The sequence below is a fragment of the Schistocerca gregaria genome, chromosome 2 (assembly GCF_023897955.1).
Source record: "Schistocerca gregaria isolate iqSchGreg1 chromosome 2, iqSchGreg1.2, whole genome shotgun sequence".
NCBI lineage: Eukaryota > Metazoa > Arthropoda > Insecta > Orthoptera > Acrididae > Schistocerca > Schistocerca gregaria.
The window spans coordinates 73,062,162-73,077,632 of NC_064921.1; the positions used below are offsets into that span (position 1 = coordinate 73,062,162).

Consider the following 15,471-nt stretch of genomic DNA (forward strand, 5'->3'; position numbering starts at 1 on the left):
GACTGACATGTGGCCTTGCATTGTCGTGCAACAGCAAAACATCCTGCTTTTGCCGATGTGGTCGAACATGATTCAGTAGAGCTTGAAGTTTCTTCAGTGTCGTCACATATGCATCAGAATTTATGGTGGTTCCACTTGGCATGATTTCCACATGCAAGAGTCCTTCGGAATCGAAAAACACCGTACCCATAACTTTTCCAGCAGAAGGTGTGGTTTTCAATTCTTTTTCCTGGGTGAACTTACAAGATGCCCCTCCACTGATTGCCTCTTATCTCTGGTGAAAAATGATGGAGCCATGTTTCATCACCTGTCACAATTCTTCCAAGAACTGTTCCAAAAGTTCATTTGTTTCTTTGTGAGCCACTGTCAACATCCTGGGAACCCACCTGGCACAAACCTTTTTTAACGCCAACACTTTCAATATTCTGCAAACACTTCCTTCCCTTATCGCTATGTAACGTGACAATCTGTTCACTGTGATGTGTGTCAGCAGTCACCAATTCGTTAACTCTCTAACATTGTCTGGAGTGTGTGCAGTATGAGGTCTGCTGCTTTCATCACTTAACCTGTTGGCCCATCGACTAACTGTACTGCAATCGACAGCATCTCCATACACCTTTTTCAACCTCTTCTGGATGTTTCCCACTGTCTCGTTTTCACAACACAGAAATTCTACGGCAGCACGTTGCTTCTGACGAACGTCAGGTGTAGTAGCCATCTTTAAGACATGCTGTGACGGTGCCACTCACTGGAACAGGTTGAACTAAGTTTGAAAACAAGCGGGAAGGATGTATCTACACACCGTAAAACTTTCACACATGCAGAATGAAAACTGTATTTCTACAAAAATAGTGTAAATTTCTTTTGTAGTGACCCTCGTATAAAATACACTAATGATCATAAATTAAGGATAATGCTGATACATGGCGAGACAACGCTCTGGTGGGCGGTTTGCGGGTTTAAATCAGGCCCATGTTCAGGGAGCACTGCACAAACCCACAGCAATACTGCAGAGTTAACATTTAACCAATGTATTTCTGTAACTTATACATATGAATATGTATTCTGTTCACATGCTTGCAATCTGGAGATAGAATAAATCAAAAAGTGACACTATGCCTCTTGCGTCTTGTTTGAGCAAGCAGACACTCATTTTAGCTCACCTACAGGGATGTACTCGTAGTCATTCTGGGATTACTGCCTACTTGTGTTTGATGCTGCCACACACACTGCACGAATGCTTGGGTGGGGAACTGCTGCCCACTCTGGGTCAACCAGTATCTATGGTCTCCTGGTCTGTTATAACTATAATAAACAGATGGCCACATTTCAAGTGTATGCTGAATTTTCTTCTGCAATGTATTACTTGTGCAGTATTCATTTACCACTCCTATTAACGTGTCCTTTTCTGAGGCATATTCTATTACTCAACTTCATATCATAATTTCAGATAAATTTGACACAGCTCATACTAACAATGTGCATCCCATTACCTTTAACTGTGCCATTTTCACTAATTTACTTCAGTTCAATTATATTTTATTTTTCCTTTAACTTTTATACTTCATGTAGATGTATTCACCCTCATCTAATAGAGGTTGATGTTGCTGTCCAGCACAATAAATAAGGACCAGTTGCTTTTGCAAGGAAGTGATTCATATTCTATTCTAGGACTTTCTGAAAATTCATCCAAAAACAGGATGTAAGGAAGACCTCACACGACTTGTCTTTGTGAAGAAGGAAGAAAGGAAGTATCAGAAGGGCAGTTACACTTCACAATTTAACTGCTAACACTTTACAGAACAGATGTAGAGTTGCCAAGAGGCACAACAAAAAGACTGCTAAACGTGTGAGCTTTTGGGCAAGAGGCTGTGGGTGTAGGAGAAGAGTTGGTCAGGGAGGGATAGGGGTAACAGGGTAAGTGTGGAGGACGCTGAAGTGCTGCTTGTGTGGGGCATGCAGGGATGTGGTGACATGGTAGGGTTGCTGGGTGCAGTGGAGGAAAAGTGAAGAGGGGGAAAGACTGTGGGTTCACTAATGGAATAGTAGTGGGAGAAGGGAAGGGGGACACGAGGGTGCTGGACTGGGAAAAACTAAGGTTGAGGCCAAGGTGGTTATGGGAATGTTGGCTATATTGCAGAGAGATTTGCCACTTGCACATTTCAGGAAAGATGCTATTGGTAGGAAGGATCAAGATGGCAGAAACTCAAGCAGTCATTGAACTGAAAAACATTGTGTTGGGCAGCATGGTCGGCAACTGGGTGGTCCACCTGTCTCTTGGCTACAATTTGGCAGTGCCCATTCGTGAGGACAGACAGCTTGTTGGTGGTCATGCCCATGTAGAATGCAGTACAGTAGCTGCAACTTGGTTTGTAGATCACATGGCAGCTTTGACAGGTAGCCCCGCCTTTGACTGGATGAATGGTGCTTGTGACCAGACTGGAATAACTGGTGGTGGTGGTGGTGGTGGTGGTGGTGGTGGTGGTGGAAGAATATATGGAATAGATTGTGCACCTAGGTCTATTACTGGGATATGAGCCATGAGGCAAGGGACTGGGAGCACGGGTGGAGTAGGGATAGACATGGATACTGCCTATGTTTGGTGGGTGACAGAATACCAGTGTTGTAGGGGTGGGAAGGGTAATGGGCAAGACATTTCTCATTTCAGAGCACAACAAGGGTCAGCCAGAACTCTAGCAGAAAATGTGATTCAGTTGCTCCAGCACTAGGTGGTAATGAGTCATGAGGACATGTCCCTATGTGGCCCAATGGTGGGACTGTGGCAGGTCATTGACTGGAGAGAGAAGGCACGAGAGATACATTTCTGTACAAAATTGGGAGAGTAATTACGGTCTGTGAATGGCTCAGTGAGGCCATTGGTATATTTTGAGAGGGACTGCTTGCCACTACAAAATAATATAATTATTCCATCCTGAATGTTCCACTGTTTAATTTCTAATACAACACAGACAGTACTAATACCTGCAAACACACATTCTGATATGCAACCTAGAAGATTTAATTTGTGTAGTGCTTGTAATACGTAACATCCACTGTTAACAGGCACAAAAAGACAAATAGTGAAATGCTTCATTTTGGACAATTGTGGGGAAGAAGGATGAACAGAAGTGTAGTGTTAGTATAGTTCAAAATTTTTTTCCAAGTCTTCTACAGCCAGTTTCTTTTTTTAACTTTCTCAATTTTTTCTTGCACTTCCTGCTCTCAGATTCACATTACTAAGTTTCACTGTGTACACAGCACCCAACAAAAATAAGTAAAAGGTTACAAGAGAAATTATGAAAGCCAACAACTGTTAACTCAATAGTCGAGTTTATGTAGACACAAAATATTAAAAAAGAGCACAAATCATTTTGGAATGTAAATAACATTAAGTCAATAACAATCTCATTCTAACAGCAGTACACATAACAGACTAACATAAATGAAAAGCAAATATGTCAATACAAAATGCAATTCATCAACCAAACACTTTAAGAAACACTGTAGTACGCCTCAATGGATCCACTGTGATATTTAGAAATGTATCTTCCAGTTATTATTCCGTTTTTGAATACTAGAGGGATTTCAAATGCTTAGAAATCCCTGACAGGCAATTAGACAGTGACTATCAGTGCCTTTTGCAACCAAAATAGAATTCATTTCCAGCAACTGTTTTATATAATTTATGTGCTGTGCAAACAGTATTATGCCCTTATATACCCTGTTTTGTGCAAAACTATTTGTAACAAATTCGATCTATAATTCCCCCTCCCATCCTACTTGCACATTCCCCCCCACACAAGGGTCTGAGATGAATTGGTATAAGCTGATGAAGTTGACTGCCTATTAGCAACAAATAAAAGTAAATTTCGAATTTAAAAGCTAGCAATGTGTATGTATGCTGACACCCATCAACCTAATAAAGTTTAACTCTGGGTACTTTTTCTCTGAAGATCCTATCACATAACTCAAATTTATATTTTCGCTGATAAATTAAGTTTTTCAAAATCTGCTTTTACCCTGAAAGTAGAAACTTACACAGTAAATGGAATGCTTTCTCTGTATTACTGGAATGGACACATTTCTGAAGCCCAATTGAGGAACAGAGATGGAAATATGAAAGAAGTGTCAGCATTTAAATTCCATACAATCATTAACAAGTAAATTATTCCAAAACACAGTAAATCCTCTGATCTCAGCACATAAGAATATGATTCCCTACAGAAATCAGTAAAAAAAATGTAACATTAACTTTAAATACTCGCAGGTAACAACAGGAAATGAAGTGCGATTTCTGTGTCAGTAGTTCAATACACTATAGCAATGCTGCCTGCAAAAACCAAGTTATAAATCAGTAAATTGCATTAAATATTGAAGAAATATTAAGACTATTTTGATATTTACTTGTGATAACTAAGGAAGCAACATCATCACAGGACAACTGCTGGTCTAAGTCATTAATACTAGTGTAAGAGTCTATTTGTTGGATCAAAATTTAGTACCTCATGGATAACAAGGCTATTAAAGGTAGCACATGCTCAGATAGGACAAGCATAGGTAACTCTGCCAGGGGATCACCCTGATATTTGCCTTAAGTGATTTATGGAAATCAAGGAAAACTGAAATTTGGCTGATTGGACGATTTTCTGAATGCTGTATCTTAACCAATTTGTCGCCTACCTCAGTGGTAAAGTAATCGTGCACAACTTTGCATTTTCAACATTAACAAACATTAATGGAAAAAATTATAAGTAACAGACAAAAACCTCAGAACTGACCAAGAAAATAACTTAAGACACTTGGATCATAAATCTGGCACTTTATCACTGAGCCATCAGTAATCTAGTAATTTTTATAGTAGCTTACTTTGTAAGTTAATGAACTTTTGTTTCTATCAGTTTAAAACAAAAGGAGGTGTTGTTTGGCTTTGTTGGCTAGGAGTTACTCAGGGGTTGATGCAGATGCCTCACTGGAAACACACACAACAGCCTCTTTTCTCTCAGTGAATGATTGTTGCGTCTTTTGTATCTGCTGAGAATAGGTGACTGTAATGGCTGTCAACTGTCATGTTTGTGTTATGATGATGATTATTGAAGGAGGGGGTAAAAATGTGGTACAGCACATAGCATATTTATCTCTCCACTGGTGCAGTCTGGTGATCAACAATTTTACACCTCCCTTACTGGTCGAATTTCTTTCATTACCAGGAATTGAACTAACTACCTCTGAAACAAGTAGCACCACCCCAGCATGCTTTAGTAGCCTCAACTATAGATGCAGATTGATGTTGAGCAAATCATGTACCAGATAACACAAAGATATAATGGTTGCAAAATATCAATCTTTGCTCCCATAAATATAAAATATTACTTCTCCTACAATGGGAAATCCACAAATCTAATTTGGAATTACTGTTTTAAAAACTACAATGATGAAAAATCATTACTCTTCAAAAACTGAAAGGTTGAATGTGCAGCAGGCAGGCATCTACTATTCACACAGCTCAGTTACTAACAGGTATTGCTATTTCGTAGGTAGTTTTGCTGAACAGTGTCAAAATATGTTGCTCAATGGCTAAAGTAGTGCCTCAAAATAGAATATATTACACTCCAAGTACAGAATTTGTTTTGAGTTATTATAATGAGGTATGATCACAGATATAAATACAGCCAAGATGTTTTTGTTAACATATCATAACTTGCTAAGAGCTTGACACACTTTAGAACCAGTTGGCCTTTTAAGACTATTTGCAATAAATTCACTAGCTTCGAGGAGCTTTTCCATGTCAATTCCTGTTTCGATGCCCATTCCATGTAGCATGTAGACAAGGTCTTCAGTAGCAACGTTTCCTGATGCACCTTTGGCATATGGACAGCCACCTAGCCCAGAGGCTGATGAGTCCACAACTGTTACACCACACTGAAAAACATAGGTGACAATATGATGTGAAGAGGCACTGCTTGCATTGGTCACAATTGTTGTATGAACATGTTAAAACTGTAACTCAAGCTACAAATAATAAATACGTCAACACCAAGAGAAGCAGAATGCTAACTGTCATAGCAGAGCTGAAAGCTGAATGTCAACCAATTAAAGATCCTGCTTCATACAAGTCACCACCTATCACATTTATTAACATATTCACTAAATAAAATTTGGTATGCAATGAGAAAACAATCTAATGATTGAGGAAGTTTATTAATGTATTTCATTAAAATTTCAAAAGTGTTAAATGATGAAGTGTACATTTAATCAAAAGCTGTCAGAACACATCACCTCTAAACATTGCACACAATTCACTAATAACAATGACTAAGGTATGAAGCCTATGCCAAATCACACCATTATTTCAATGCACATCTTTAGTAACAAACAATAAGTATATTTAGATCCAGAACTAGTATCTTTTTCAAAGGTATGCTCAACAAAAGTGCAGAAATGCCATGAATACATACACACACACAAGTGGCACACTGACTTAAGTGCACGCACCCAAACACTTTCTCTCATGGTGCTGTAGCCTAACCAGGTAACCTAGGGCAGTAGTTATGCGGAAGATGTGTGGGTAAGTGAGAAAGTGAACTTGAGGAAAGACCAGTACAGGATGTGTCAGTGTTATTCACTCTGGAGTGGAGCAAGTAGGTATTTGAGACCTAATTCAGGCAAGACTGGAGGTTATTAGGAGAAATGCTGAAAAAGAACAAGGAAAGGCAGAGGATATGGATAAAGAAAACAATGCTAGAATGAAATAGAAGAATAACTAAGAGGGTTTGAAGTTGGTGGGGAAGGAGGGTGAATTTGGTTTGGATTGGGAGAAGGGGGGCAAGTGGAGATGTGAAGTAGAAGGCCTAATGAAGATTGAAGCAAGGGGTTACTTCAGGAAGATAGGATGTTGGGGAAAATAGCCTCCTGTATAAAATGGGCTTTACCTTAAAAGTGGCATCTTGGGTTGTCACCCCTACTGCAAGAATCTTCACCTTTTTCAGTTCCAGAAGTCCATCACCCTCATTAATATGGTCCTTCATAATCACACAATCCAAGCTCAAACCATATATCTGACAGCCTCTGCTCCTTTTGTAAAATCCTTTTACTCTGTGGCCACAGCTTCATGGATGCTATCGCTACAGCGAACTTAGGAACTCTTGCTCTTCAACAGTTGGAACAGCATTCCCAGCACCCTTTAAGGAAGCTGTCCCAGCTATTCCTTTCTTAGGCTCAAAAGGGATTGCTTCTAGCCAATGGAGAACCTACCACTCTGATTTAATCTTCTCATCAATCACTCATAGCTCCCAACTATGCATTTCTAACTTATTCTGCATTCCATATCCCAAAGAACTTTGTCCACCCTCCATGAAACACACTGCTCTTTGTCACTGATCCCGTATCACTGCTGTCAACCTACCTGCCAAAACTCTGACCCTTTCATAAGTCTCAGTGCTATCTAAAGGCATTGCCTTTAGACCAAAACCCAAGTTCAACAATGCTGGACTTTAGAGAACCTACCTTGCTACACTCATTCACTGATGTGAAAACATTTCTTAGCCATACACTCCATTGACAACAGCCAACCAAAACTCAATAAAGAACTTTGTTTAAAACAGTTCCAATCTTCTCAACTGTGATCCTCCTCCCCTTCCACCCAGTCATTCAATGGCAATGTTTCAAGTGTCCATTATTTCTAATCTGGCTTTACCTTTCTTTTCTACATATCTTCCAAGCGAGTCGAACATCACTCCTACGGAAAACACAGATATTCAAAGATGAAAACCTTCCCCTGGAGAAAAGCTCCACCACTGTGGCCACAAATTGTGGTGACTGTTCTGCGCGTTTCAACCACCTTTCCAACACCTCTGCACACAAACTTTATGACTATGATTCAATCCTTAAAGTAGAATACAATAGCTCCACAGGGCTCCATCCCAAAACCTAACACATCCCCACACCAGCTACCTCTCTCACCCCCACCTTATACCTGGTCAACAAACCCAACCCCACAAGGCAGCCTGCTGATAATCCCACTGTGGTTGGTTATGCTCCCACAAAACTAATCTCTGACTTGGTTAACCAATTCACCAAACTACTGTCTGTAACTTCCCATCTTACATCCAAGACATTGCTCATTTCCTTCACTGACTTTCCACAACTCCTGTATCATTACAACCAGACTCCACTCTGGTCACTGTGGATGCTACATCCTTGTATACCAATATCCCCCATGCCCATCCCATGGCTTTGAGGCCATGGAATGCTACCTTTCCCAGTGACCTGATAACCCACCAACTCTTTCCTAATCCTTCTGGTCAATCATATACTAACACACAATTATTTCACTTTTGAGAGCCAAATTTATAAACAAATCTGTGGTGGTACTGCCAGAGATACTCACATGGTACCGTCCTATGCCAAATTATTTATGGGGTAACATGAGGAATCCTTCCTATCTAGTCGATACCTAAAACTCTTAGTGTGGTTCTGATTCACTGATGACATTTTCATGATCTGGACTCACTGCAGGACAGCCTTCACTCTTCCCTCCCTAAGCTCAATACCTACTCCAAATTCACTTCACCTCGTCCTTCTCGACACAACATGGCACCTTCATATATGTCGATTCCACCTCTCAGATGGCTCTGTAAAGACATGTTTCATATGCAGTGCACAATCCAACAACCACCACTTTGACCGCTGTCACCCATTCCATATCAAAAAGTCTCTTCCTTGCAGCCTCGCCACCTGGGAATGCCATGTCTGCGTCTGCATCTACATCTACATCAACGTGATTACTCTGCTATTCACAAAGTGCCTGGCAGAGAGTTCAAGCCATCTCCCTACCATTCCACTCTCTAAGGGGCATGCGGGAAAAATGAGCACTTAAATTTTTCTGTGCGAGCCCTGATTTCTCTTCTTTAATTGTGATGACTGTTTCTCCCTATGTAGGTAGATGTCAATAGAATGTTTTAGCAATCGGAGGAGAAAACTGGTGATTGAAATTGGATCCCATCGCAACAAAATATGCCTTTGTTTTAATGATTGACACTCCAATTCACGTATCATGTCTGTGGCACTATCTCCCCTATTTCGCGATAGTACGATATGAGCTGCCCTTCTTCGTACTTTTTCGATGTCATCCGTCTATCTCATCTGATGCGGATCCGACACTGCACAGCAACACTCCAGAATAGGACTGACAAGTGTGGTGTAAGCAGTCTCTTTAGTAGACCTGTTGCACCTTCTAAGTGTTCTGCCAATAAATCGCAGTCTTCGGTTTGCTCTATCCATGAATTATCTATGTAATTGTTCCAATTTAAGTTATTTGTAATTGTAATTCCTAAGTATTTAGTTGAGTTTACAGCCTTCATATTTGTGCGACTTATCACGTAATCAAAATTTAGCGGGTTACTTTTAGTGCTCATGTGAGTAACTTCACACTTTTCTTTACTCAGGGCCAGTTGCCACTTTTTGCACCATACAGATATCTAAATCATTTTGCAATTTGTTTTGATCATCGGATGACTTTACAAGACAGTAAATGACAGCAACATCTGCAAACAATCTCAAGATGGCTACTCAGATTGTCTCCTGTGTCATTAATATAGCTCAGAAACAATAGAGGGCCTACAACACTTCCTTGGGGAATGCCAGATATTATTTCTGCTATACTCTATGACTTTCTGTCTATTACTACGAACTTTGACCTTTCTGACAAGAAATCACTAATCCAGTCGTACAAATGAGGCGATATTCAATAGGCACACAGTTTGGTTAGAAGACACTTGTGAGGAACGTGTAGAAAGCCTTCTGGAAATCTAAAAATATGGAATCAATTTGACAATCCCTGTCGATAACACTTCACGAGTATAAAGAGTGAGTTGTGTTTCACAAGAATGATATTTTCTGAATCCATGCTGACTATGTGTCAATAAATCATTTTATTCGAGGTACTTCATAATGTTCGAATAGAGTATATGTTCCAAAACTCTACTGCAAATCGACGTTAGTGATAAGGGCCTGTAATTCAGCAGATTACTCCTACTTCCCTTTTTGGGTATTGGTGTGACATGAGCAATTTTGCAGTCTTCAGGTATGGATCTTTCTGTGAGTGAGTAATTGTATATAACTGCTAAATATGGAGCTATTGTATCAGAATACTCAGAGAAACCTGACTGGTATACAATCTGGACCAGATGCCTTGGCTTTATTAAGTGATTTAAATTGCTTTGCTACACCGAGGATATCTACTATGTTTCTCATCTTGGCAGTTGTTCTTGATAGGAATTCGGGAATATTTAATTAATCTTCTTTGGCAAAGGAGTTCTGCAAAAACCGTGTTTAATAGCTCTGCTTTAATGGCACTGTCATCAGTGACTTCACCGTTGTTATCCTGCAGTAAAGGTATTGATTGCGTCTTGCAACTATGTGCTTTAGGTATAACCAGAATCACTTTGGGTTTTCTGCCAGATCTCTAAGCAGAATTTCGTTGTGGTAATCATTAAAAGCATCTTGCATTGAATTATGTGCTACATTTTGAACTTCTGCAAAACTCTGACAGTCTGGAATTTTGCGCTATTTTAAATTTGGCATTCTTTTTTCACTGCTACTGCAACAGCGATCTGACCTCTTTTGTGTACTATGGGGGATCAGTACCACCACTTGTTAATTTATGTGGTATATATCTCTCTTAATTGCTGTCGATACGATCTCTTTGAAACCATTCCACAACTTTTCTACGCTTACATGGTCAGATCAGGAGTGAACACTGTCTCTTAAAAAGACGTTAAGAGCATTTTATCAGCTTTTTTAAATAGATATACTTTGTGTTTCTTTCTGATGGTTATAGTGTTACAGTATTCAGCCTAGCAGCAACTGCCTTGTTGTCGCTAATCCTTCTATTCATCACGATACTCACCATTTGTCCACGATTATTTGTTCCTAAGAAGTGAAGTATGCTTTCACAACCATTTACGCTTCGACTGGGCTCATGAACTAATTGTTCAAAATAATTTTCTGAGAAAGTATTCAGTACAATTGGAGATGACATTTAATGCCTGCTGTCAGTTTTAAACGTATAATTTTTCCAGCATATGGAGGGTAGATTGAAGTCATCACCGACTATAATTGTTTGAGTGGGGTATGTAATTGAAATGTTCAGCAATTATATCTTCTAAGCCATGGGGCCGGTACAACGATCCAATTAATAGTTCAATCCAATTGTCAAGTATAACCTCTACCCATACTATTTTGCAGGAACTATCTACTTCAATTTCACTACAAGGCAAACTATTTCTGACAGCAATAAATACTCCACCACCAACTGTATTTAATCTATCCTTTCTACACACTGTTAGATTATTTGAAAAAGTTTTGGCTGAACTTACTCCTGGCTTTAGCTAGCTTTCTGTATCTGTAACTATTTAAGCTTCAGAGCTTTCTATTAGGGCTTTGAACTCTTGTTCTTTCCCAACATAACTACGACAATTTACAACTACAATACCAATCATTTCTGCAACTACCTTACTTGTTTTATCTGCCCCCTTTTAGACGGATGCCCTTTCTGTGGTTCCATGAGATCCTCTAATCTAAGAAACTGCACAGTCCCTTCCACACGGCATTCTCTACCCGTGTAGCCGCTTCCTGTGTGTAGTGGCTCCAGACTTAAGTGGAACCCATAAACCTACCATCTGATCGCATAAGTCAAGAAATCTGCAGCCTACACTGCCACAGAACCGCCTGAGCCTCTAATTCAAACCCTCCACTTGGCTCTGCACGAAAAGACCACAGCTGGTTCTATCAACAATGCTGCAGATGGTGAGCTCCGGCTTAATCTTGGAAGCAAGACTGGCAGTATTTACCATTTGTGCTATCTGCTCCGATCCAAAGCAACACATGTAATTGGTACAGACATGAATTACCACCTGCAGTTGGCTGCACCCTGTACTTTTCATGGCATCCAGAAGCACCCTTTTCACGTCTGGAATGACTCCCCCCCCTTCATTCACACGGAGTGTTGACTGGCTTGCTTCCTCTCCTTGGCGGCCATGTTCCTAAGGGGCCCCATTACGCACCTAATGTTGGAGCTCCCAACTACCAAGAAACCCGCCCTCTATGAATGCCCAGACCTTGTGGGCTCAGAAGCTTCCTCTGGAACAGAGTGGACGAATGCATCCGGCTTAGAGGGATCGTCAGCCAGAGGTAACGCCCAAAATCTGTTCGTCAAATGAACCGGGGAGGCCCTACAATCGGCCCCTCGGAAAGTTTTTCACTGCCTGCCAGACTATGGAATGATTGCCCACTAGACCACAGGTGAGGGGTGAACCTTTGTACAGGCAGTACTTGAGGCGGCCACAGCAGTGCACCAATCGGGGAACATGTGGGACATGCTCAGCAATCCTTGCATCTCCACGTCCGACCCACCACAGTGATGACCCTTGGCAGCAGCCTCAAGCTGTGCGACAGAAGCCAACACAGCCTGGAGCTGAGAGTGAAGGGCTGCCAACACAGCTCGCATCTGTACACAGCAATCACAGTTCCTATCCATTACTGCAGTCACTCCTGTTTGAAGCTCATAAAAATATGTAACCATCGGTGTACTCGGCTTATTAGCAGCAGGAAAACTATGTGCTCTGTCTCTGATGGTCTATCCAACAGTGAGCTATTCTAAGCAAAACAAACAAAGGCCTGTACGATATGAGGTTTGATATAAAGGTCGATAACAATGGTGATACTGTATGCTTCACTCTTATTAAAATACGAGGGGCGTGCAAACCCCAAGAAATGGTACCACCAGCAAGTACTGAAGTCATGTTTAGTTAGTAGCATCTTTGGAAAGAACGTATGCCACATTTCAGTCATATTGGTCTATTTCTATATGTTTGACATTCGTGTGAATCAAGGAAGTAGAGTGATTGTCAAAAAATGGATGAAAAAGAATTTTGTGCGGTGACTAAACATTACTTTATGAAATACAAAATGCCTGCTAAAGAGAAGCTTCATAAACATTATGGAGACTCTGCAGCTTCAATTAGAATCATTTGCAAGTGGCTTCAAAATTTTCGGAGTGGTCATATGGCCAGAAGTTATGCTGAACGTTCTGGACACCCTGTGGAGGTTACGACTCCGAAATCATTGATAAAATCCATGATGTGGTGATGGATGACAGAAGAGTTAAAGTGCGTGAGATTGCTAGTGCTGTGTGCACCTCAAATGAATAGGTACATAATATTTTGCATAAACATTTGGACATGAGAAAGCTATCTGCAAAATGGGTTCCGCGACTGCTCACGCTTGGCCAAAAACGGAATCGTGTGAAGTGTTACAAGCTGTTCAGTAAGAATCCGCAGGACTTTAAGCATCGTTACGTCACAGTGGATGAAACATGGATACATGAATGTACTCCCGAGACCAAACAACAATCTAAACAATGGGTTACCAAGGGAGAATCCGTGCCAAAAAAGGCAAAGACCATTCCTTCAGCCAGAAAGGTTATGGTGACTGACTTTTGGTATTCACAAGGGATAATCCTCATCGACTATCTGGAAAAGTCGAAAACTGTTACAGGTGCGTATTATTCTTCGTTATTCAACTATTTGAAAACTGAGCTGCAAGAAAAATGCCGGCGATTGGACCACAAAAATGTCCTTTTCCATCATGACAGTGCACCAGCACACAACTCAGCAGTTGTGGTCACAAAATTAATGGAAATAGGATTCCAACTATTTTCACATCTCCCCTATTCTCCAGACTTGGCTCCCTTGGACTACTGTTTGTTCCCCAATTTGAAGAAATGGCTGGTGGGACAAAGATTTTATCCAAACGAGAATGTTATTGCAGCAACTAATAGCTATTTTGCAGACTTGGTCAATTCCTATTATTCGGAAGGGATCAACAAATTAGAACAGCGTTGGACAAAGTGTATAAGCCTAAAAGGAGACTACGTCGAAAAATAGAAAAGTTTACCCCAAACATGTAAGTAGATTTTATTTTTGCACAAACTTTTCAAACGCCCCTCGTAAAAGGTTGTGCCTAGTAAGCAGTATACTATGTAAGAAGTTACAAAAATAATCTAGTAACTACACAGGTATCTGTAAATATGGCGCTCCTGTTGGAAGCTCGTAAAAGTGTACAACAAACAAATGGTGTACTCGCCTTAGCAGCAGAAACACGAGGTGCTCTGTCGCTGCCACACAATCCGACACTCAGTGAAAAACAGGAGTTGTCAAAATATACCTTTAGCTTTATCGGAGTCTTTAGTGACAGAACAATATCTTTTCCAGCTCATCCTTAAACATGTCCTATGCCATCTCCTCCTTTGACACCAATATACCTGTTAGCCAGCCACTGACTAGCTCTCCTCCGACCACCCGTCACTACTGGGTTTGAAAAGCCCACCGTATCCTTCACCATGGGTTTGAGTACCTCTCACAGTGACCCCAGTTGAGCGATGTCTTAGTGCCCTACGATGAGTGAAATCCTACCCACATCACCCAAAGTAGTGCCCTGCCACCCAGCCAGGGTGGGAACTTGCATTTGATGGGTCATTCCCTTATGGTTGACCCACATGCAAAACCTGTCCCACACACGGATCTACCGCCTCAGTCTAGTCACAGACATTGCCTGCCCTATAAATGGCAGGACCACATTTGAACACTGTCATGCTATTTATCAGCTTTACTGCAATTCTTGTGCAGCATTCTGTGGGCATGACAGGAAACTAATTCTGTATTCACATGAACAGCCATCACTAAACAGCCAACCGCAAAGTCCACCATCAAATTGCCAAACATGCTGCTCACCCCAGCACCCATGACTTTGAAGCTCTTCAATATGCATGCCATTTGAACACACCCTTCCACCACAGATTTCTCTAAATTATGAGAGTGAGAATTCTCTCTTCAGGATATCTTAAGTTCTTATCTTCTTTGCCAAAAACTCAGCTAACCTGCTTTCCCTCACCTTACCTTTACCCTTTCCTCTTCTGTCATTGTGCACCCTTTGAGTCATCTGCCTTTTCCACTCATGGTTAGCAAAACCCCACTATCCCCTCACTGCTTGTGTATCTTTCTCCACCCCCTACCCACACCCATCAACGAGGCAACTGCTCTCAATAAGCAATAATTAGTTTCACCACAGAAGCATTCATTTGGGGGTTTGTTTAGTTGTGTATGTCAATGTGTGTACTTTCAGCTAGACGGAAAGTAAGATAGCTCTAAAAATAGTGAACAGTTTTCTATTCTGTGTGTCAATGCATTACACGATTCTGCTACAGGTGAGGGTTTGTCTTTCCCGTATTTTACATGTTACCTAGAATACAATGCAATTTTCTTCTCTTTCCTCCTTGTTTTTCTAAAGTAGTATGAATACCCAGCAATTCCTGCCACCTCCCTAATACAGTTTATAATGAAATTTTCCCTGAATTTGCATCTTCCAACAAAAATTTAATGGCATCACATATAATCACATGTGCCCGATTATGAA

At 40.8% G+C, this 15,471-nt stretch overlaps 1 protein-coding gene across 3 annotated transcripts in view; it reads right to left on the reverse strand.

Moving 5' to 3' along the window:
- Positions 1–3,313: 3,313 nt before the first annotated feature.
- The window catches only part of LOC126336344 (hydroxymethylglutaryl-CoA lyase, mitochondrial), a 43,565-nt gene continuing 31,407 nt past the window's right edge, over positions 3,314–15,471 (reverse strand). For all 3 annotated transcript variants that reach the window (XM_049999918.1, XM_049999916.1, XM_049999917.1), the window contains exon 5: positions 3,314–5,919. In XM_049999918.1, coding sequence (XP_049855875.1) covers positions 5,692–5,919 — 228 coding nt within the window. In that variant the 3' untranslated portion in view covers positions 3,314–5,691. The remainder of the gene's footprint in view (positions 5,920–15,471) is intronic.